The 25652-nt window shown below is 32.7% G+C and overlaps 2 protein-coding genes across 2 annotated transcripts in view; both read left to right on the plus strand.

Moving 5' to 3' along the window:
• The window catches only part of LOC139501057 (uncharacterized), a 94231-nt gene that overhangs the window by 49341 nt on the left and 19238 nt on the right, over positions 1-25652 (plus strand). The window lies entirely within an intron of this gene.
• The window catches only part of LOC139501055 (uncharacterized), a 44171-nt gene that overhangs the window by 15692 nt on the left and 2827 nt on the right, over positions 1-25652 (plus strand). The window contains exons 6-13 of the mRNA XM_071290022.1: positions 2953-4931; positions 6619-6846; positions 10951-11141; positions 12539-12760; positions 16756-17687; positions 18338-18445; positions 19497-19604; positions 22009-23196. Coding sequence (XP_071146123.1) covers positions 2953-4931; positions 6619-6846; positions 10951-11141; positions 12539-12760; positions 16756-17687; positions 18338-18445; positions 19497-19604; positions 22009-23196 — 4956 coding nt within the window. The remainder of the gene's footprint in view (positions 1-2952; positions 4932-6618; positions 6847-10950; positions 11142-12538; positions 12761-16755; positions 17688-18337; positions 18446-19496; positions 19605-22008; positions 23197-25652) is intronic.

Genomic DNA, 25652 nt, shown 5'->3' on the forward strand with positions numbered 1-25652 from the left:
TGGTAAGGATTGGGGACAATTGCCTCAAACATGCTGAAAGCAGGGGCACAAAATTGTCCTACAGTACAGATCATGACCGCTCTACATGTCTTGAAAACCATTATGATTTGAGCTGCGTCGGACCTTATGTTTTGCAGCTCATTTCAAAGTTTATACTTGACGTGTATATAATCAACTCCAGATGGTGAGTCATTAAGTATGTACAACTTCCTAGGCAAAGGTCAAAAAGTTTGGTTTCGAATAACATCCCTTAAGTCCTTCCACACGTGATGTACAACGAGGCCAACAGAGATGGCTCCCATCCCATTGATGACTAGTTTTTTTGGTATTTTCTTCTTTTGAATAAATCAAAACATGCAAAATGTCAGTTAACCCATCCACATATTCATTTTACTGTCATAGTCAAGAAACATAGTTCTTACTTGTGGTTGTTTGACAATTCCGTCATATTTTTTTTAGTATCTGTTATTTACAGCTCATGCCTCGATTTTTACTGTTTAATCTATTGAAACGTGGATAGACTTGTGAGATTTAAGAAATATGCATATTGTTTAGACACTTGTTTCTGTGTGCGTTTTCCTCAGTTTTAGTTTGTTACCCCGATTTTGTTTTTTTGGATGGATTTACGAGTTTTGAACAGCGGTATACTACTGTTGCCTTTATCTATTGTCGAACACAACATATTGTCTTTTAAATTTTGTTTGTTTGTTGTTATTTGTTGTCATTGGATTGCTCTCTCAACGATGTATATTCTTCTGTGCGTTATGAAGATATTTACACCTAAAAGTTCCATGAGTATGTAAAACATGCCTTTCATTTTATTTATGTTATATGTACCAGTATCTAAGCACACTTTTCGGATATTTCTTGATTGTACAATATTTACAATATATATATATATATATATATATATATAAGTGTCTAAGAATATTGCGTGAATAATATATAAAATATTACAACTAATTTTATAACACTCATTAGTGTGTTAAAGTTACATTCTTAGACACTTATATAATTTAATTTAGTAACTGCATCAGTTTATTTACAAACTGATCCACACCTAGATAGATTGAATGTTGATTGTTGCTATTTTTAGACACTATATATATATATATATATATATATATATATATATATATATATATATGTGTGTGATACACGTATAAGAATACTCTGAAAAACATTTGTGAGCATCATACGATTTACGGACATCTCTTGATGACTTTGTATATTGTTGACATTCATAAATACATCATGCGGGTACTTTACTACAAAACAACAAACCAGTAACACAAACACGAGAAAGACAAGTTCATGCCAATTATATTTTCATAGGGCAGTATACCTTAACTCATGACGGGTCTCAAAAACATGAACATTTATTATAAATCAAAACATGTTCTTTTGAACCCTGTTTGCACGTTAATGTATCACTGCCTTAATGTTATAGTGAAAGAAATGCATAAGGCAAATATTTAACAAATTGTTTAATGAAAATAAAACATGTGATTTTACAGCCGTAATACGGACGTTTAGACAACTTCCATAAAACGGAGGTTTTAGAACGTTCGTAATACTGAAGATCCGTTTAACGAACGTGGTATTATTTTTCCGTAAAACAATCATGATCAAACGTATTTTAAAACGCCTCAAAACATTCTTAGCTATTTAACCTTTGTATTATGTTTAAAATTTGATCAAAATCTAAGTTCAGACAGTACCAAGAGTGAATATTGTGTCCAAATTTGTGTCAACTGATCACGGTCGTAAAAGGCTGCACTCAGCGAATTTTTTTTTTTTAAAACGCTCATCCAATATATTAATCTTGATTATTCTCTTCTCTGTAAACCTCATCCCAATTCTCATTATCACATCGTATTTTTTCCTTTTGTTTTTTTGGGGTTAAAACAACTTGTCATAAAACATATGGCTATTTAATTCAGTTGTTCGTCGGGGATAAAGTGATAATAAAATGTTTATTTTTTTGTATCTCTTATTTTATATCATTTGCTATACAACTGAGTTCTAATTTTTCAGCATAGCATTCTTGGGCATTTGCTGATTTGTAATGAAATACTGGACTTTCTTAAATCAACTCCGTAATTTCGGTGCAAAATCATTGGCAAAAGTTTGTCATTTCCCCCTGCCTAGGAGTAGTCTGTATTACATACTTATACTTACGAAATCAACAAGAATTAGTTCCCACAAATAATAAGTCAACAGTTATAACGATAAACTACACAACCAGTTTGAACCAGACACTCTTGAATAGTGTAAGGATCATTTATAGAACTGAATCTTTTCTTGATCTAAAATACAAAGCTACATTCATTATTTATAGATTCTCTATTTACCCTCTGATTAAATGGTACGCCCAGTCATTTATTGTTGCCATATGGCAAAATAAGCACAGGGGCTTGTCACAGAAAATAATTATCCATTTACCTTATGAAAAAGTACTTAACTCGCCCTTTTGAAAATTGTCACCCTGTTGTAAAATTTCGTTATGTTTCGATTTCTCGGTTGTCAACACAACTTTAACTTAAAATGCCGTAAATCTAAATAGATTGATCTGCACAATGGTGTATAACACGCCTACTTTGTATTCAGAATTATTCGTAGCAGTCCTACCCAAGTAATTCTAACGCTATTATTTCGTTAACCAACGTTTAAACAATGCTTCTTTAAAAACAAAATATTTAAAAGGTCTTTGATTTAAAAATATAAAAAAACCAATAAAATGATCAATCATGTTATCATAGATAAGTTCCTTTCTATAACAAATAATGCTAAATGGTCATTAAACATGTTATATATATGATGTGCTTTACCATGTTTACATAAAATCTATTTTTCTTGATAATCAGGCTGCACACAAGTCATGTCATTATTTCTTGCATGATGTAATTCAGTGAAATAATTATTACTCACAACATTTACATATCTTTATAGAAAGTTGGAATGAAATTGATCATCAAAATAGTCACCAGAGAGACAAATCATTTCAAGGAAGGGTAAAATCACCAATTTTGAAAAGAGCTAAAACAGAACAACATAATAGTGAAGAGAATGAAATCCAGGATCATCCCATATCAGGAAAGAAAAAACAATATGAAGCATATGACATTTTAAAAGTAAATTTTTTGGATTCTGAAGAATCATCAAAACACGATGATTTTAATAAAAGAGGAGGTAGAAGAAGATATAAGGGAAGAGGTAGTCGTGCCCACAAAGATGAAACATGTAAAAATAAACAGCACTTTGACAAACAAGATTATGAATCTTCTAAAAATGAAGACGATAAAAATGAAATGAAAAATAATGCAATTCCAAACTTTGTATCTAAAATTGACCTTTTAAACCAGATGTCAAACAGAGAAATTCGAGAAAATCCAATTCTGACGGGAAATTTTGGAAGTATTGAAATAGGTGGTAAGGTTTCTACACAGAAGAACAGAAGAACAGAAGAAAGAACTTATAGAGATATAGCTGCCCAAAGCAGTCGCATAGATGAGGATGTAACACCTTCACATGATGACAGTTACCATAAACATACCAAGAATAGAATTGAAATAAATGCAAATACACATAGAAAGTGGAAAGGTGGAGTTAAAGGTCATATAAGGGATGATAAACAGCACCATGAGAGCAGAAATGAGCAGAGAGACGACAAAATACCAGATGTAGATGATAATGATGTATTTAAATTCCTGATCAAAAATTTTGGTGGAGGGTGTACTTTCAAAGACTTTTTAAGGCGTTGCAATCTTTTCCCCAAGGAATGTAATATTCGTATGTGGTTTAAAAAGCATAGCAACAGATTTCATGTCTTCTGGAAAGGGGAGACCATTATTTATCTTCAACCATTTTTTCAAGATGCGAAAATTTGTACCCGCTGGAACAACAAAAAAATGCAAGGTCAATGTCGAAATGCTCAATGTAATTTTTTCCACATCTGTCGTCAATTTATTAGTGACAACTGTATAGATAAAGATTGTCCATTATCTCATAGTTTTCGACATCAACACAATCTGTATTTAAAGAATAAACTTGGAATCAGCGATTTTTGTGATGCTGACATTAGCACTGTTTTAAAATGTAATTTCCCATCAGTTTGTGCAGATTATATATACAACAATGGCTGTAAAATTGAAAATGCAGAGGAAAGGTGCCCACACTTACATCTATGTCGGATGAAGATATTAGGAAAATGTGAAGACCCATGCATATTCAGGAAAATTCACTCAATCACTCAATACCACAACAAATGGGTTCTTACATCATGCCATATGAAGGGATGGCCAGCAGCACGAGTGTTAAAGGCTATATATGTACCACCTAGACAAGGAAAAGTAAGGGAGGATTATTCTGACCTCAGTCAAAATAAAGTTAATGTTAATGATGTTAGTATTTGTTATGACAGCGATGTACATATCAGTAGTGAAAGCCTTTCAAGTACTGCATCAGATTCAGCCAGAAAATTTAATAAGTTCAACACCTCTGTTGAAAATCTTAGTATAGATGATGAAAAGACGAAATCTGGCCGTAGAGAATGTATAAAATTATCAGAATATATCATTCATGCTTTTTTCCAAATGGAAAAGTACAATCAGGAGAAACAGGAAAACAGTTTTGGTAAAGTGGTAAAGCCAATCGTCCCTCGAAGGCCTTCAAAAGTGAGATCATCGGATCCAGACTATCAGGAAAGAAACCCTTCTGTGTTAAAGGATGATATAGATATATCCAAAATATGCGTTTTTATGTCTAAGGATCAATGTTCATCTGCATCATGTAAAAATCTGCATCTGCCCAGCGGTATTCCATACTTGTGGCAGATACAAATGTTTGGCAAATGGTTTTCTCTAACATTGGCAGAGAACGAGAAAATAGAGAAAGGTTACTGTAATCTACTAGATGTTGAATCAACTGAAGTAAGTTTATAATGGTTACTTCATTATCCCAGGTGAAAATACACATTGGGTTAAATGAATAGCAAGAATATGCATTTAGTTTAAACTGTAAGGTCTTTTAAATTTATTGAATATTCATGGCAATGTACTATTTTGTAATACATCATGTAAAATAAAAAGCATACTTTGACGCATAATTAGAAGTAGGTAGTTTTCACCATAAAAAATAATAAAATCAAAGGAGTTGTTTACATAAGTTTTACCCCTAAAATTGTAATATTGAATTCAATAGAATTATAAATATGTCGTTATATAAAGATGTTCTATCGATTTAAGTCTGTCAGGTTGCATTTTTTGTCGAGCCTTCGACCTTTGTCGAAAAAGCGAGACACAGCGATTCTACATTGTGTCGTCGTCGGCGGCGTCGTCCACAAATATTCACTCTGCAGTTAAGGTTTTTAAAATTTTAATAACCTTTGTAATCTATCATGAATTTCTAACCAAACTTTGACAGAAGATTGTTTATGATCATAAGATAGTATACAGAAGTAAATTTTGTACAAAACAAATCTGGTATTCCGTATTTTACTTATAAATTGACTTAGTTTTTCTGCAAGGAACATCACATTAACTCTGTGGTAAAAGTTCTTAAAATTTCGATAGCTTTCTTAAACTATCATGGATCTACCAAACTTGGACAGAAGTTTATGTATGATCAAAAGCTAGTATCTAGACGAAAGTTTTGTTTATATTTCTTTCCTGTTTTTCTATATTAAAGGATGTATTCTTCTGACTTTTCTGTCTCGTTCAGTCTCGTTGAAATCTCGTTCGTGAATTATTTCCAAAACATGTGATACAAGTGGAAAATATCAATGAGTTTTAAAAATATTATAATCAAACATAACTCTGTGAAAAAAATTGTGTATTTACAATGAATGGTTTTTGAGTAATCCAGTTTTCAAATTTTACGACCAATCAAGTCAGTATTTTTATCTAAAATTTTGAGAAAATAGGTGAGGGATACAAAAAATTATTTTACAAGAATCATGTGCATCCCATATCATTTTGGTCTTTTCAAATTTCTTAGATATGTATTTTTTCAATCATGTATACCAAAAAAATGAAATAATATGTATTTTGTTAAAAAACTGAGAAAAATCACAAAAATACAAAATTGACAGCATGGTAAATTTTACACAAAAAAGCGTCAAAATATGATAAAACTTTCTTATATTAACACCTACCTATAGTTTTTTTAAGTAAAATTTATTCATATTGGTCCACTTCATCTTTAAAGAAAGTATGAAAAAAAGTTTAATAGTGGAACTGTGATTTTTTCACGATAATAGCCCAAAAATAGGTAAAAATCGATGAAAAATGGGAAAATCATCAAAATTGGTCATTTTCAAAGGGCCGTAGCAAAAAAAGAAGTGCACCACCATATGGTTTTTTCTTCAACAATTATTTTGTTAAGTCTTATAAACCCAAAAATCAGGTTAAGAAAAAAAGTTTAATTCTAGAAATGTTTGGTTCCTCAGAGGTGTACATCCTTAACTTATAAATCGACTTATAAATCAACATTTTTTTGTATACAAATAAGGCAATTTTTTCTCGTTTGAATTGTTTTACATTGTCTTATCGGGGCCTTTTATAGCTGAATATGCGGTATGGGCTTAAACTACTAATGTTTATTTTAAATTGATTTTAGATAAAGTACATTGGTATTAAGTACAGTTTTCATATTTGTTTCTCAAATATGCAGGCCATTATCTATTATTGTAATGGTCAACCAGGTGTTGGGTACAATCAGTATTGTGATGTCAGACGTCTAAGTACTCCTTCCTTCACTGAGAAGAAAATTATGGTTGATAGTTATCTCACACAGTGGAGATGGTATTGGAGAGATGATAGTAACAATAGGAAAATGTACAGTAAGGTGAGAATGACCCATAATTTCTTTGATTCTTTTTTTTTATGCCCCGATGTAGCAGTGGAGGCATCAAGTTTTACCTGTGTCCGTCTGTACGTAGTTATGTACATATGTACGTCCCTTGGTTAGTTTTCGTTCCCTAACTTTGGTTTGCCTCAACCAAATGTAATGAAACTTATACACAATGCTTATAACCACAAAACACAGATCAGCTTTGAATTTCGGTGGCGTCACTTTCACCGTTCCCCTTTACAAATGGAAAACTTGCTAAATTTTTCGTTTCCGTTCTATTACTTAAGTTACCATAACCAAACGTTATGAAATGTATGCACAATGCTTTATACTACTACAAAACACAGATCAAGTTTGAATTTTGATAGCGTGACGTTCTAGAGTAATGCCTCTTTACAAATGGAAAACATGCTGTTTTCTTTTGTTTCCTTTCTCTAATTTTAGTTGCCTGAACCAAACATTAAGAAACTTAAGCACAAGGCTTATTACCATAAAATAAAGATCAAGTTTGATTTAAGTGGAGTCACGTCGACCGTTCTAGAGTTATGCCCATTTACATATGAAAAAATTGCCTCATTAGAATGTTTTGAAACTTCTACACAATGCATATAAACACTAAACTTAGATTAAGTGCTAACTTGGATAGTGTTAATTGTATTGTTTTCAGTTCAGTTCCTTAATAACTTTATATGACATGCAAGCGGGGCACCACCTGTGTCCGATGGACACATTCCCAATTTTTTTTTAAATATTGGGTTGATAAGTCGTTTAATAATGACGACTTCAGTACGTTCACTACTGCATTTCCTGCTGAACTGACTTAAAAAAAAAAGAGCTAATAATAACAATGAACATTGCCTTACATTCAGTTGTATTTAAATAATTGGAAACCCCACAAAATTGTGCATAAAATCCATAATTATAATTTAAATAAAAGACTGAATATAAAACCACTGTAAGATTATTGATATCCAATAAGTTGAGGTACATATACTCAATATACAGGTGGTGGTGTTATGTTATTGATGATGTTGGGAAAATGAAGTGAGGTATTTCAAAATTGTCATAGAGCGTCATGTAATGATGTCCTATATTGTTGTAATTTGTCTATGTTTACAAATGAAAGCGTAGAAGATATTTCAATAAATGTATACTCCTGTTTAGGAACAACACGTCATATATTTCTTAAATTTGGTAATACGCTTTATGTGAGCATGCTAACCATGAGATGTGCTTTTACATTCATTGCTTATCAACGTTTTCCTATTTACTAAATACCAACATACTCTCCATAAATATTTACCACTCAAATGTTTAATTCTTTTCATATGTTTCTCAGGAAATACAAATCATAGCCTTCTGATATGATTTGAATGATTGGTGTAAAAGTTTGTAAGGGAGAAGGAAATAGAAGTGATTGTCTTATTCAAACTCACAATCTCAGTGTTGACAGAGTAGTGAGATCATTTGGCCACTGAGACCCCTAAGCTGCCTGAAAATTGGTATTAGGCTTCATGTGATCATGCTATATACCAATCACGAGTTTATAAACCACCACTAACATTTGAGGTCGTTTAATTGTGCGAAGATTTTATTGACGTTGTCGGTTTCCATAAATTACTTGAATATAAGTGTATAGATCTCCATAAAATTGTACCATGCGTTTTCATGCCACAAAAGGAAGATTGCATTAAACTAAAGAGCTATGTCTGTATCTGCTCAGGAATAACGAACCAAAAGGGCCAAACATAGGCAATTGTTGTTTGAATTGATTATTTCTGAACGATATCAATGGGATAATATTATTCTCCAACATGTAAAAATATTGTGATTCTTGGATATTTGTTTTTATATGCTAGGCAAAAAAAGAAACGTTACATGCTTATAAGATCATTAAAAAATAAAAGAAATAGATAGCTAACATAATTTTGAAGAGAACAATAACAAGTTTTCTTTATTGAAAACAATATTGCACATTTTCGGACAATTTTAACAGGACGAGTATAGAGTTCAGGTGAACATGTCAATACTTTGTATGACCGCCTCTTGCATTTATGACCGCCTGACACCTCCGTCGCATGGAATCAATAAGACGTCGAATAAAGTCTTGAGGGATGTTGTTCCATTCCCTGAAAAGTGCTGTTCGGAGCTGGGCGAGTGTTTCCGGTTTGGCTATTTCTGATACGTCGCCCAAGTTCGGCAATTGGCGATAAATCTGGAGACATTGCTGGCCAAGGCAACACATGAATATGGTTATTCTCCAAAAAAGTAATTGTGTGCCACGTGACAACGGGCGTTGTCCTGCTGACAAACGTGGTTAAAACGATGTATTCGGAGAAACGGGAGAATAACTGGCGCCAGAATTTCGTCCCTATACCTTGTTGCATATAGGTTATAAACGATGATTTTGATCTCGGTGCGTTCCAGGTAGATTATTCCGCCCCATACCATGATTCCGCCACCACCAAACCTATCTGTTTCCTGCACGCACGCATCAGAAAATCGTTCATTACGTCTCCGGTAGACCCTGTGTCTGCCGTCGCTTAAATTCAAGTTGAATTTCGATTCATCGGTAAAAAGAACCTGTCTCAATGTTTGCCTCTTTTATCGGACCCGTACCTGTGTCCATTGAAGTCGCGCCATCCTGCGATTGTGCGTAAGGATAGGTCCCTTCAATGGACGACGAACTCTTAGACCAACTTGACGCAATCGGTTACGAACTGTTTGAGCAGATATTCTGTTGTTATGTCTTCCGTGGGTTTGTCGTGCAGTTTGTGACGCGTTTACAAATAGATTCCGGAGATAAATGATGCGGATGTGCCCCGTCTTGACGTTACGTCGTTTCACGTGGCCTGCCACTACGGGGGCGATCATTTGTTGTGCCAGTATCTCTAAGATGAGTCTTAAACCTTGCAATAGTCATTCTAGAGACATTAAAATGATTTGCAACCTGCACTTGAGTCATTCCTGCTGCCAACAATAAATCATTCTCTCTCAATTTAGCGTTGACGGGGCATTGTCTTACGTGTCACTTTTTCAATTTTTTAATGCGACCTTTTGTTTACAATCGTGGTCGACACAAAAAATGACAAACAGGACAACAACTAGATTACAACTCTATGCAGGTAAAATTTAAAAAAAATGGTTATTTGTTTAAAATCAAAAAATGACGTCACTTCATTTTGCGATATTTTTGTAAATGAGTAAATTTGAAATAAAAAGCATTACGGTTACTAGTTTTAATCATGAAAATATTTGAAATTAATATATGTGATATTTTCAAATTAAAAACAAGTGTACATGATGTAACGTTTATTTTTATTTTTGCCTTGTATATATCTGTGTATTTAGAATGAGGAATTTGGGCTGTGTTTTCAAGTTGATTCCAATTAAGGTGCACAATTAAACTTTGTTCGATTTAAATATGCTGAATCTTATAATGTATTTTGATTTTGGATTTTGGACCCATTTTCAAATTGATGCACATTAGGATAAAAACTGAAAACTGAAAACTATCTTCCCTTCATTGTAATATAATTGTATTATAATTTTAACTTAAACATAATTCTATTCTGCATATCCACTACATCATTTATTTATAAAATTGTATAATTATCAATATTTTAACTGTTAAATGTAAAAAAATAAAAAATTTCCGCCTTTCCTATCACCAAAGTTACGATATGTTTTTAAACTGCAATCATTATCCAGTGACAAATAAATCTAAATAACCAGACACATTCATTTGTACTCTTTTTGTTGTATTATTTAAACACCAAATACAGCATTAATCTGATAAAAAGTTTCTTAAAAATGACAGCTTCAAACTAAAACTTCAGAAACTAAAACTAATATTGTCCGTTAATGACTGAAAACATAGCTTGAAATTCTTGATGTCTTGATTATGCTGAATCCACCAGGTTATTTATTTTTTACCAAATTCTTTCTGTCTCAAATAAATTTAATGTCGTCTATAATTTGTTATTGTTTGTTGTGAATTAAGTCAAATACAAGACCAACTCATAATAACACATTAAAAAGGTCTCTGCGAAAATAAGTTAATTGGCAGATGTTTTTTTTTTATTATTATTTTGGTAGGATGTTCAGTTCACCTTTGAGAGTAAATATCAGACAAAACAGAAGACTTATCTGTATACAAGGGATAATTACTACATGTACATGATAGACTTCGGAAAAATGACTCAGGTCAACCTTGTCACAGATAAAGTTCAAATAGTTATCAGACGTCCATTGTTTGTTTCTCAAGATGATGTGCGGAGGAAAAAATAGTAAGTTTTTTTTAACTTGGTATTCGGGTTTACATGCCAAAACTGAATAAAAAAAAATCCTGTATAAGACATTCGTATTCTAACAAAATAGATCTTATTGATTTTTCAAGTGTTTCATTTGTTTTATGTGTAATTTAACATAGGTTTCTTCATTAATTAAGTAAGTCCAGACCAATGGTAAAATTTCTGAGAAAAAAGTACAATTTTCATATGTTTATTTAATCTGGATAATTATAGGATTCGGTGCCATTAAGACATTTATTTTCATTTACTGACACAGATAATCAGAAAGTTCTGACTCTATTATACATGTGTTCATTAACAAGTCAGAGGTCTATATCAAATATATGTGATTATAATTTCGCTTTTATCCTGTGATATGTCATACTAAACAAATCCTGGAAATACAAATTGTTATATATAATATTAAACGAGAAGACCTCATTTTTGGTGTCGCTTCTCTTCTTTCCACAATAAATTAATCAACACGCCACTGTGTCCTATAGGTACAGTGCATAGTCGCATTTGTCATCCATTCATATGATTATTCAGATTGAGTTATTTTAGGAGAAAAACGAGAAAAAAGGCATCCGGGTATTGTCCCGTCATTGTACGAAATTTTAAGTCAGATTAGACTTCCGGTTTGCGTTTTTTTGTATACTTTGAACATACATATACTACGAATAAAGTGTATTTTCAGAATTTTATCTGCTATCATTTTCAAGTTTACTATCCACGGCAGTTACAGAGTTTATTAAATAGAGAGGGTCTGTATACTATATCAATGATCACCATGGATCGATTAGTAAACTTTTACAAAATTCATTGATTACAAAAAAAAATAAAGATTTGGTATGATTGCCATGTTGAGACAACTCTCCACAAGAGACCAAAATGACACAGAAATTAACAATTATAGGTTACCGTACGGCCTTCAACAAAGAGCAAAGCCCATAGCGCATACTCAGCTTCAAAAGACCCCAAAATGACAACGTAAAATAATGCAAACGAGAAAACTAGCGGCCTTATTTATGTACAAAAAATGAACGAAAAACAAATATGTAACACATAAACAAACGACAACCACTGAATTACAGGCTCCTTACTTAAATAAATGTTCATAACATACTAAATGTATGTTCATATTGAAATTGATAGAAAACCAAAAATTGGGAACTTTGGAAATAAAGGTGTAGGGTAAAAAAAAAACATTTTCCTGTCCCCAATAACCTATGACTTATGATACTTTTGCTGAAATTCTCCAGTCATTCTGTATTTAACAAAATTCTTCCAACAACACTTTACATACTGATACTTTAAACTACGCTCTGAATGCCCGCGATTTCGCAGGTGTGTTCTAGTCATTTTGTAAATTTGCATTTTTGTTTTATTTATAGCCCTGATAGTATACCCTTTCCAGCTGGAATGAGTACAGCCAAACCAATGCATTTCTTCGATAGGAACGGTATACTAGATTTTGACCTGGTAGAACTTGACACAACAGGGAAGGAGTTCGTAGGTGTATTGAAGTCATTTCAGGACTCCATGAGCCAAGCACAATTCGGGATTAGGTTTATTTATAGAATTCATAATAGAAAACTTAGGAGTAAATATAACATGTGAGTTTATTTTCATTCTCGCAATAAGCTTAACATTCAATTGATAAAACTAATCAAAACCTTTGTTTTCATGCCAAACAGTATGGTTGCAGCAATAACATGAATAAAAGTTGACAATTTTCATTAAAAGATCTCCATACTATTCACAGAGACTGCTTTCAGTATCTTTTTCACATACTTTTAATCAGTCATTTTAAGGTGTGATAAGTGTTAAACCTCTGAAACTGCTTGATAAACTTTTAACAACCTTGGTCACAATAAACATTGACGTATCTAGTCTACAAAACGTGTCTGATGACCCTGCTTGTCAACCAAAATGGTCAAAATATGAATAAAATTCAAGTTTCGTCTATTACTCATTAACCGCTAGAAATAGAGAAAATCTGGCAGAAGACATATATTCAGAATGTTAAGCCTTATACCTTTTGTTTATTAACATCAAAATACCTACAATATTTACAATCTTGTTAAGATGAATGAATGCAGACAAGTGTTTGATTTGAAAAATCTGGTTTGCCATATATTACAGAGTTTTGGATCTTTTATCATTCATATTTGACAAAATATTTATAGGTCTAAGAGTACTATCATGCAATTTGGCACACCTTTTAAATATATATCTCATTGTATTCTTGAAGCAGTCTTAATATGCATAATGAAGGCTTATCGGGACAGGGACAGGGTACATTGAATGCATAACTAAAACCCATTGTCAATTAAGTTAATGTCTAAATATTCAAACACATGAATATGGGACGACCGTTTATAAATTACTATTCGAAGTATCTCATGCGTTAAACAAATCTATTTCTGTTATTTCTTTTCAATTGATGCAATTGCAGGATTTTATTTGCAAACAACGAATATATTCGCAATTTGCCCCTCGCTAACGCTCAGTGTAAAATAATCGAATATAAATGCCCAACCCATGGTTAAATGAAAACAAATCTACGGCTGCCATGAATTATTTGTTACATAGTCGTGTTTGGTTTATTTTATTGACGAGAAATATAAATTATCATTCGGGTATTTTTTCAGAGTGCATTCGATGTCACAAACCAAAAACACAACTTTATACTGCAACTAGTTTTGTTTATTTTCTAAATATAATAACACAGCTATATTTTGTGCAACTTCAATTTCATCATGGAACACTTTTTCCACGGTCAGTAGTTCATTAAGGGATGAAAATAAGTTTGAACTTTGTGTTACAATTGAAATAGCTATGCATGTATTTATTTTAGTTGCAGTATAAAAACAATATTAGATCAATGTCAGAAAAATATCAACTTTTTTACTCGACGCAAAACTGGGAAAGGGCTCGGTAGAACCTCGCCCTTCCACAGTTTCGCAGCCTCATTTTTCTGACATTGACCTTATATTGTATATATATTACGACATATTACCTCTTACGTTTTTCCACACACTTTACACTAAATAAAGGTAACAGTATTATATTGCTGTTCAAAACTCATAAATAAATTGAGAGACAAATGTAGGTTACAAACTAAAACCGAAGGAAACACATTAAGTATAAGTGGATAAAAACAGAACAAAAGAAACACTTAAGTGAAATATTTGAAAACAACTGCAAAATTTATGACTTGATAGAGGACATTTTAAAAAATAAATGGTGGGTCAAACATGGTTTAATGGTAAGCAAACACCCTTCTCCACGCTTATATGGCAATGTAAAAAAACATGATAAGATAACAACGCTATGTTGCAGAAATACAGCACACACAAAAAACGCAAGAAACACTAAGCTCAGAGAAACACACAAATTCCTAGAATCTTCCAATAACGACATCACAAGGCAAAAACAAACGGTGACATTTTTTTAGACGAATATACAGTCTTGCAATTCAATCAACTATTTTGACAATATTAGTCCAAACAATTATCATGAATATGATGGTATAAACAACTTTCGAGCTCGACGCATTTCCATGAAATACGTTTGGTTTATTGAACATCATTCGTGCGTTTAGGGGCATCGTCATTTCAGTTTCAATGTTGAACAAGTGCTTAAAAAATACGATGCTATATTGTACGAATTATTATGCAAGATAAATTCTTATAATTGACAATCATGACTGCTTTTACAAGGAAGTTATGCTTAGGTACCTACGGAACAAATATTATTTCTAGTTTATTCTGCACAATGAATATCAATAAAACGTTTGGTGATTGTTAATAGTGGAGGGATACATGTTATACCCTCTATCTGGTCAATGCCGTCACAAAGTCACAAGCATTATTGACAATTTTGTTCAGGACAGAACATAAATACGACATATATGAAATGTACAGAAAATACTAAATTGATACCACAAATGCATTGAAATGATAAGACATAACATAACACAATACCAAAACAAACACACAACAGAAACATCAAAATTAAATACATGAGTGTGGATGTATTTACAACGAGAGAATATAGATTCACAATCGGCAAAACAGTCATATTTGGTAATATATAACATTTGATACTGGTGCGTATAGACGACATATCACTACAATCTAAGACATGGTAAAAAGGTCGGTATTTAGCTTAAAAACAGATACATCGTATGCATATCAACCAATTTATGATAGTGTCAACTAACAAGACAATATTGCATACGAATATGATGTACTAAACAATGTATGCTAAACAAGCGTTTGTTGCATCTTTCATTGAATTTCTCATGGTGCAAACTATTTTTTTTCGATTTTCGTTAAGCCTCAATCGTTTGTTTTCTGTTTCTATATCACTGGGGCCTCATTTTCTTTGAGTTCATTAAGTGTGCGTATATGGTTGTAACATCACTCGTTTTTGTCTCGCTTGGCAGAGTCTAAAAGCGAAACATAGTTATGCTGTTTACGTTGTCGGCGTCGGCGACGGCGTCGTCAACAATATATTAGTTTGTGATTAGGTCTTGATTATGGTGATCCACTAGTGGTAAGTCATAGATATTTGGTATGCAGTTGTATTAGTATTAGCACATCTCATTACAATGGTTATTTTGCCCCGTCCCCTCTGTTATGGTCTTTTGACTTTAAAACTTTTGTTAAGTTTTCATGTTTTAGTTTGTGAATTAGGTCAGTTTATGGGGAACCACTATTGGTAATGTAATAATAATTGGCAGGCAGTTGTATAAGCATTGGCATGTCTCATATCCATGGAAATTGTTTAGCCCTGCCCCTCAGTAATGGTCTATTGACTTTGAAAGTTTTGCTTAGTTTTACTGTATTAGTTTGTGATTAGGTCGATTTATTGAGAACCACTAGTGGTAGTTCGATGATATTTGGTATGCAGTTGTATTAGCATTGGCACATCTCATTACCATGGAGATTTTTCGACCCCATTCCCCACAGTTATGATTTATTGACTTAATTTTTGCTTAATTTACATGTATTGGTTTGTGTTTAGGTTTGTTAAAAGGCAACTACTTATGATAAGTCAATGGTTTTTGGTATGCAGTTGTATTAGCATTGGCACATCTCATTTCCATGGAAATTGTTTAGCCATGTACATTCAGTCATGATTCATTGACTTTGAATATTTGCAAAACTGACATGCTAAAGTGTTGCTATTTCAATTTCAACATTTGCATTATCGAAATTACAAAAAAGCGAGACATATCTCTGTGATAACAGTTTATTTTTGTTAATTTTTAAAACGTTTAAATTATGACGAAAAATGCAAATGTGATACAAGTGTTTGATTTGAACCCTTCTGACAAGTTAACCCAGCTTTTAAACAGCTTAATTGGAAAGGTATCAGTCCACGATATTGCACCTTATTCCACTCGGTTATTATATTCTGCGACTGTGGAAATACATGTGTTTCCTGTTACTTTTGAACACCTGCCACTAAGAAATGTTTCAAATACCAATATTTTTGTAAATCCCTACAGGCTAGGGTTTAAAAAAAAGAGACTTCCAACACTAAAAGAGAGTATGCATAGTTTAAGGAACGCTGCAATTATGAATTTTTTATTCCACAGAAAAAAGAAAGTCATGTTAGCTGTTGCAAAAAAAGATGGTCATGGACGTAATATTGACGGAAGGGATTTATTCCACGGGGCAGAATCCTGGAATGCTTGTCGTGATATTTGTACCAATAATTTTGACTTCAGTACAAGTGGTAGCGTTGCTACTCCTTATGGTCAAGGCTTCTACTTTGCTGTCCATTCAAAAATGATGTCTTATTCTACGCGTTCTACATATTTACCTACGAATATTCGATTCATGTTTAGAGCCAAAGTGTTGGTTGGACAGTTCACCAAAGGACATCCTTCCTTTTGTCGACCTCCAAAAATTCCTGAACATGAACATAAGTTGTATGATTCCTGTGTGGATCAAGTTCATGATCCCAAACTTTTTGTTGTGTTTGACAGAAATCAGTGTTATCCTGATTATCTAATAATGTACACTGACAAAAAGTCCATTTCCGTGAATAAAACTGGAAGTTCATCAAATTTTCAGATGCATACAGATCAATTTACTACTCATCCAATTAACTATGAAAATGTATTACATAGTGGATACCAAATGGTTGATTTACGTCGTCCAAAAGGACAGACAACTTCTCTAACAATACAAAGCTATCAGGATTTTTCTGCAACAAATTCAGAGGAAAGCCCTGTTTATACACATTCAAGCGAATCTTTTTCAAACAAGCCAAATGCAAACAATTTAGGGCCGCCTGCTAAAAGTTACAACAAGATCATTTCTATGGATATACCAGGAAAATCATCAAATTTGCAGAAGAACACAGTTGTAAATTTATATGGAATGGCGTCATGTCAAGGACCATTAATTCATCAACGTCCAAAAGAATATCCAACTTTAACAACAAAACAAAACTATATAAAGTTGTGGACTACACATTCAGATGAAACCCCTGCAGTCCTGGGAGCACATTTAGATAATCGTAGTAAGATAAAAAAAAAAAAAAAAAAAAAAAGTGTGAGATTGAATAGGTTTCAAGTCCAGAGTTATACTTTGTTTGATTTCAACAAACATGGGATAGATAAGGTTCATTGATATGCCGAATCTAATCGTGTAATTAGATTTTGGATTTTGGGCCCTAGGATGGTATTTAATTTATCTACATTGAGATCCAGCTGGTCATAAATCAAATGTTAAATTTTTTTCCAAAAATTTATTCCCTTCGTTTTTTTTGTATGCTGAATGTATAACCATGTATTTAGATTTTGAATATTGCGCCATAATCGTTAATGGTTAATTTTCATATTTTGGGGTTTTCAGACCACATTCATTCTCTATCAGATATCTATGTTGATTCAAATATTTTATCACTATGCCAAATATAAGACGTGGCAAGACTTCTTTACGATTATAATATTCATGTACAGCCTTGATAAGGTAGTACTTTTGATAACTCGTGATGGATTGTTTGACGTGAAAGGGAAGCAATTGAAGGTTTTTTTTGTAAATTTTAAAAGAGTTATATCCCTAAGAAATATAAGTTCAAGAAAAATTACCCGACTAACTGCTCTCTTATATACAGTTCTTACCAGAGTTTAATAATTATTTTATCACATTAAACGTTATAAATTTTAGGCTCATTGTTGACAACACCGTTACTGTGTGATGGAATGTACATAGACTGTATTCCAGATAAGCGTTTGGATACAAGGCCAGCTTTCTTCTCACATGTTATAAATGAAGGTAATTATAACAATAATAAACGTCTCATGCATATCCAGTACCACTTGAACCATTTGCCTCAGCCTCTACTACAGACCCATATCTATTCATAGTGTTCGTAACAAACATTTTGTGTACTAATAATCAATAAATAAACTTTTTGAATATTTCAATCTTTGTTTCTTTTTTTCCCTAATCGAATTTCATACAAAGTTAAGGAAAATAAATATGATAACATAAGATAACACTGTCAATAGTTTTAGCTCACATACCAGGGGATTTATTTCTCATACGTTGTTGTTTACCTTTTCAAAAACATTTCTCCTCTTAAACTACCGGGCAAAAATTGATCAAATAGCAACAATCATTAATGGGGTATTAAGTTTTATCAAAATGTGGTCGATGACGCCACCTGTCAACCAAGATTAGCAACATGGCAAACAAAAGACCATAGGGTTAAATGTAAGTTTTTTTTTTCTATTATGTAGAAAACTGTTATAAAAATGGAAAAGCTGACAAGGTAAAAAATGTTTAGAATGTTGAGCTCTTTCAAAAATATTTCTTGACATCAAAACTGTCAGACGAACTCTAAAGACCTTTAATGACAAAGTTTGGCATTGTTGTTTTTTTTTCTTTTCATTTTTGCCTTTTATCTTGAAATAAATAATACATAGAGAGACAAAAACAACTTAAATTTGCAAAAAGACCAGAAAAACAATATCTAAACAATGATTGAAAACGTATTCATTGTTGAAATCACTGACATTTATTCTCTATCATATATCTATGTTTTTCAAATATTTAATCACTATGGGACTATAAAACGTACCAAAATAGCATACTTGTATACAATGTTCATGTACTGCCTTGATAAGGTAGTACTTTTGATAAATCATGACGGATTGTTTGCCGTGAAAGGTAAGCAACTAAAGTTTATTATTTTTAGATTTTAAAAAAGCTTTGCCCTAAGAAACATTAGTTCATAAAAATTACTTTGCTAACTGATCTCTTATATACATTTCTTACCAGAATTTAATAAAGATTTTATCACATTAAACATTATAAATTTAAGGCTCATTGTTGACAACACCGTTACTGTGTGATGGAATGTACATAGACTGTATTATAGATAAGCGTTTGGATACAAGGCCAGCTTTCTTCTCAAATGTTATGGATGAAGGTAATTATAACAATAGTAAACGTCTCATGCATATCCAGTAATTGATTAAAAGTAAACTAGTTTGTAGTTGTACAAGAAACAATATTGTTCATGTAACACTTGAACCATATGGAAAAGACTCTACTACATACTTATTTCTATTTCTATTTCTATAGTTTTGGTTAAAAACATTCTGTGTACTTCAAATCAATGATTAACCTTTTTGAATGTTTCAGTTTTTCCAAATGGAATTACATAGAAAGTACAGGTAACGGGTATGAGAAATAAAAGTAAATACTTTATAAATAAATGTCATGATAAAAGATGACACTGTCAACAGTTGTTGCTCACATACCAGGTGAGCTTTTCTCATCCGTCATCTGTCTTCGTCCCTTGTTGTTACAAAAACATGTCTCTTCTAAAACCACTGGGCCAAAATTTATCAGATACCAACAATAATCATTTGGGTATCTAGTTTTTTTTTAAGTGTTCGATGACGCCACCCGTAAATCAAAATAGGCAACATGGCAAACAATAGACGATAGCGTTAAAATGTAAGTTTTGCCTATTATGTAGAAAACCGTTATAAAAATAGAAATACTGACAAGGTACACTAGAGGCTCACCTGATATTTTTGGTAAACTACATTTTACCCCTTTATTCTATTTTTAGCCATGTCCGCCATGATGGTTGTCAGGCAGGGTCATCTAATGATGATTGTGGAATTTGTCTCTGTAGTTTCAGGGGAGAAAATTACCAAAAATTACGAAAAATTGTTAAAAATTGACTTTAAATGGCAATTACTCCATAAGGAGTCAACAGACAATTTTAGTGTTGTATACTTTTTTGTAGATCTGACTTTGCTGAACATAATGGATGCTTAAAGTATATCTCTATTTATAATAATATTCACAATAATAACCAAAAAACTGCGAGATTTTAGAATATTACTAATTCAGGGGTAGCAACCCATCAACGGGTTATCTGATTCATCTGAAAATGTCAAAGGACACATTTGTAAACTATATACCCTAAAGATGATTGTGACCAAGTTTGCTTAACTTTGGCTCAGCAGTTTCAGAGGAGATAATTTTTGTAAAAGTTAACGACGACGGACGACAACGACGGACGACGGACGACAACGACGGACGACGGACCACAACGACGGACGACGGACGACAAGTGATTAGAAAAGCTAAAAATGTTCGGATAATGAACTCTTTCAAAACTTTTTATTAACCTCAAAACTGTCAGACGAATTCTCAAGACCTTAAATGACAAAGTTTGTCATTGTTGTTTTTTTTACTTTTGCCTTTTAATTATCTCTCAAAAGAGAGAAACATGAGAAACTTTTAAGTTGCAAAATGACAAGAAAAAACAAGATTTTCACAACGTTTACTTTTCTACATTGGTTAGAGGTAAAGGGGGAGGGTTGAGATCTCACAAACATGTTTAACCACCGCCGCATTTTTGCGCCTGTCCCAAGTCAGGAGCCTCTGGCCTTTGTTAGTCTTGTCTTATTTTAATTTTAGTTTCTTGTGTACAATTTGGAAATTAGTATGGCGTTCATTATCACTGGACTAGTATATATTTGTTTAGGGGCCAGCTGAAGGACGCCTCCGGGTGCGGGAATTTCTCGCTACATTGAAGACCTGTTGGTGACCCTCTGCTGTTGTTTTTTATTTGATCGGGTCGTTGTCTCTTTGACACATTCCCCATTTCCATTCTCAATTTTATGGAATACGTATTCATTGTTGAAATCATCATTCGACTACAGAGTAGAGTAAACGTACTTTGTTGTGTTTTACCTTATATCTTAAGAATTATAATAGTAGAATAGAAACTTAAAAAAGTAAAATTAACCACCAAGACAAGTTTTATTTAAATCAATACGGATGCAATTTTTTAATGATGATTTTTAAAATTATGGTTGTATGTTGCCTTATAGAATACAATTTATGATAGATAGATAGATAAATATTGTAATAACCAAATAAGATCAGCAAGTCAAGGTCCTCAAACAAGTGAAATGTTGTCAATATAGTAAGTTGACTGTTACTATTCATTAAAGAATTTGCGCCTAAATGAGGATTTTTTTACTCTCATTTATTTTTTAGCAAGATTTGAGAAGATAAATGGAAGTTAAACATACATTTTGATCAGCAATTCAAGATCAACAAAACATGTTTTTGTCATGAATTATATTGTTGTCTACAATGTTGAATAGAGTCCATTGTTGATTATTCACAAAGACTAAGATGAGTGACACATGCTCTTTAGAGGCTCTTGTTTATCATACTGTTATTTTCCCAGATGACTTTTATTGCTCCTATATATTCAATCTCAATTAACTATAAAGAGACTTCGGTAGTTATTTTTCGATTCTGTATCTATTTGTTTTTAGTTGTTGTTTTTTTTTTTGTAGATACATCTTGTTTACTTTATCAATTGGAAAAGACACAGCCGGATCAATTTGCAGGTCTTGTATATACTGCTCATTACCTCAAAAGCAGAAAAAACATCAAATCAAATTCACTAAGACTATTATTAAGATATGCTATAAATAATGAATCTAGTTTGATGTGTAGACTGATATTGTCATTCATTGGAAATATTTTAAAACCTGAACCATATCTAATTCAGATGTTGCTTTTAGCATTGGACGAAGGCGAAAAAGGTTGCGCAAGAGCCATATCTTGGTTTATAACGAGAGCGTTTTACTTGCAGTATCAATCTTTAATGAAAGAATTGATCGATATATGGCCTTCCATATGTTGTCCTTGTTCGAAACGTTTAAAGTCATCAGCATATTCAACAGAGGTTGTTATCGTTGTTGAACTAGAAAACGATTGTCCACAGCTTCCTAAACATTTCTGTCAGTTACAGATCATATCTATTAGGAATGATGATATGTTACGCTCTGACGGACCTGATGTTAATAAGGAATTGAGCTCTTTAAATGGATCATTGCACTTACCACAAAATGAAGCAGTTTCTAGCGTGATGGCCAAAGAATTGTTTACTAAACACAGCAAACTCACATTAATTTGCAAGTCATTCAGAAAATCGAAAGGCTATAACAATGGCAAACTTGACTATATTTTAAATGTGCCATGTGTTCAATTATATTGTAGTGCAAAAGGGTGCATTCCAATTGGAGAAGATCATTTCCCGAAAGATGTGTGTGGTTTGCCCACTGACATTTTACAAGGGACACCCTCTTTAATGGCCAATTTAAAAGTTGGTGACAAAATAGGCACTGACAACTATAAGATGGGCACTCTCGGTGGATTTGTTAAAGTTCGCGGAGACGTTTGTTTCCTAACATGCTTGCATGTTTTTCTTAGTGCCGAAGATTTAGCATCTGACAATATTTCACTGGATGACGATGCAGGAGTAATAGTTAAATGTTATTCTACTGGGTCAGTAACAGGTCAAGGACAGATGATCCCTTACGAATGCGGAAGGATACGTGAAATTGCATTTGAGATGGACAACGAAAGAGAAACAAGTATAGATGCGGCACTGATCACATTGAATGACAGAAGTCAAATTGATGAAAATGATTACTTAGCTAGTGACATTACCAAGGCATTTGCTATAAGAGATCTTGGTAAGTGGGAACCTGAAAATCAATTAATTCATAAAAAAAAATATGTGTTCAGAAAAATACCTGTACAAAGAAAACGACTTTCCCAAGTCAGTAGCCTGTAATTCAGTGGTTGTCGTTTGTTTATGTGTTACATATTTGTTTTTCGTTCATTTTTTTTTACATAAATAAGGCCGTTAGTTTTCTCGTTTGAATTGTTTTACATTGTCTTATCGGGGCCTTTTATAGCTGACTATGCGGTATGGCTTTTGCTCATTGTTTTAGGCCGTACAGTGACCTATAGTTGTTAATGTCTGTGTCATTTTGGTCTTTTGTGGATAGTTGTCTCATTGGCAATCCTACCACATCTTCTTTTTTATATTTGTAATGTCATTTCATGCACAACATCTTTAAATTCCGAAATGACCTAAGAGCGTTTATCTTCACTTTGCATCCCTCGTTTTCCATTATACGCTGTCGTCTGTTACACTTTACAAAAACCTTCCCAATTAAAAAAAATATGTATCCAATAATACTGATTTCCAACCATCATTGCCAGAAAATGAAACGTTCTGATTTAATTAAGGTACTGTCCGTTATCGTTTAAACTCTTATAAAATTGATAGAGAACAATATAAGCGTAGCAGAAACATTCGAAATTTCTTTTGACTACAACTATCAAACGACTCCTAAAAGGTGTTATCTTATCACTTAGTTTGGGTTTGGGTTCTTTTTCTATTTCTTGAAAGCTTTAATACATGCAACGAGAAACGAAAAAGATGAAAAATGAAAGTAAGGTAGATACACTTACTTGAAATGTGAAGATATGATTGAAGTTCTTAGTTTCATCTTGGACAACATAAATGTACGTTTCGGCGATAGAGTGTTTCGAAAGGTAGTAATTATTTCTTTTGGACCCTTATTGCGTCCCTTAAATACTTCGATACTGGCATGAAAATACGGATTTTTTTGTGTTATTAAAATTTGCTGTTACAAAATATTAGAAATTATTTTAAATTAAGGAATGTATCTCCCTCATGCAAAGGTCTGATTCCTTTCACAGATTTGGCTATACTTTTTGGACCTTTTGGATTATAGCTCTTCATCTTTTATATAAGCTTTGGATTTCAAATATTTTGGCCACGAGCATCACTGAAGAGACATGTATTGTCGAAATGCGCATCTTGTGCAAGGAAATTGGTACCGTTAATTGTATTACTACCACTGGGTCGATGCCTCTGCTGGTGGACTATTAGTCCCCGAGGGTATCACCAGCCAAGTAGCCAGTACTTCGATACTGGCATGAAAATACGGATTTTTTGTGTTATTAAAATTTGCTGTTACAAAATATTAGAAATTATTGTAAATTAAGGAATGTATCTCCCTCATGCAAAGCTCTGATTCCTTTCACGGATTTGGCTATACTTTTTGGACCTTTTGGATTATAGCTCTTCATCTTTTATATAAGCTTTGGATTTCAAATATTTTGGCCACGAGCATCACTGAAGAGACATGTATTGTCGAAATGCGCATCTGGTGCAAGAAAATTGGTACCGTTAATTGTATTAAATAGGAGATTTGTTCATGTTATGTTATGAATCTCAGTTTATGACCAAAGTCAGTAAAGGCACGTCTGTTCTGGTTGACACATTTAACAGTTTCTATAACACAAAAGAGAGACAAAAGATATCAGAGGGACAGGCAAACTCATAAATCGAAAAGAAACTGACAACTTCATGGCTAAAAATGAAAAAGACAAACAGACAAGTTGTCTCCTTAGCAATCATACCAGATTTTCTTATTTGATTTTTACTATGGTGTTAATATATATACCAATGGTTTTATGTGTTACAACTTAAATGATGATCTTGAAGCTTTTTCGGTCAAAAACTATCAGAAAAAATATATTGCATTACATTAATTGTTGGCAAAAGATGCTTAGTAAGCGATCTAGCCTTTTTCAAGCCTGAAGTTTAACATGTTTGATACACTCCATGTATTAACTCCTTGTGTGCATTTTTTTTTAACAAATATTAAAAAGATCAAGTTTTCCTCAATGTATATTACAAAAACATGTAATATGTTTATGTTCTGTACATTTTATTATTTGTACAGATTATTACTTGTACAAAAACTTTATACGAGTAATTACTTGTATGATGCCATCATACAGGTTATTACTTGTACAAATACAAAAAAAATATATAATTGTAAAAAGTAATTACCTTTATCACATATTTTGTACTGATATGTACGTTTTTGCATGGCCAATAATAGCCGGAAGTCAAGGTTGGTTATCAGCCCTCGGGGCCGATATCGATATCAGCCCTCAAAATCCATATCAAGCCCCCGAGTTTAACTTCCGGTAAACTGTCAATCAAAGACTATTTGTAAACAAGTTGAACACAATGAAAAGAAATTTAGAAAGTTACGAATCTGCTGTAGAAGAAAAAAGTAGAAATCAACAGTGAAAATCACAA

Source organism: Mytilus edulis, chromosome 13, assembly GCF_963676685.1.
Source record: "Mytilus edulis chromosome 13, xbMytEdul2.2, whole genome shotgun sequence".
Lineage (NCBI taxonomy): Eukaryota > Metazoa > Mollusca > Bivalvia > Mytilida > Mytilidae > Mytilus > Mytilus edulis.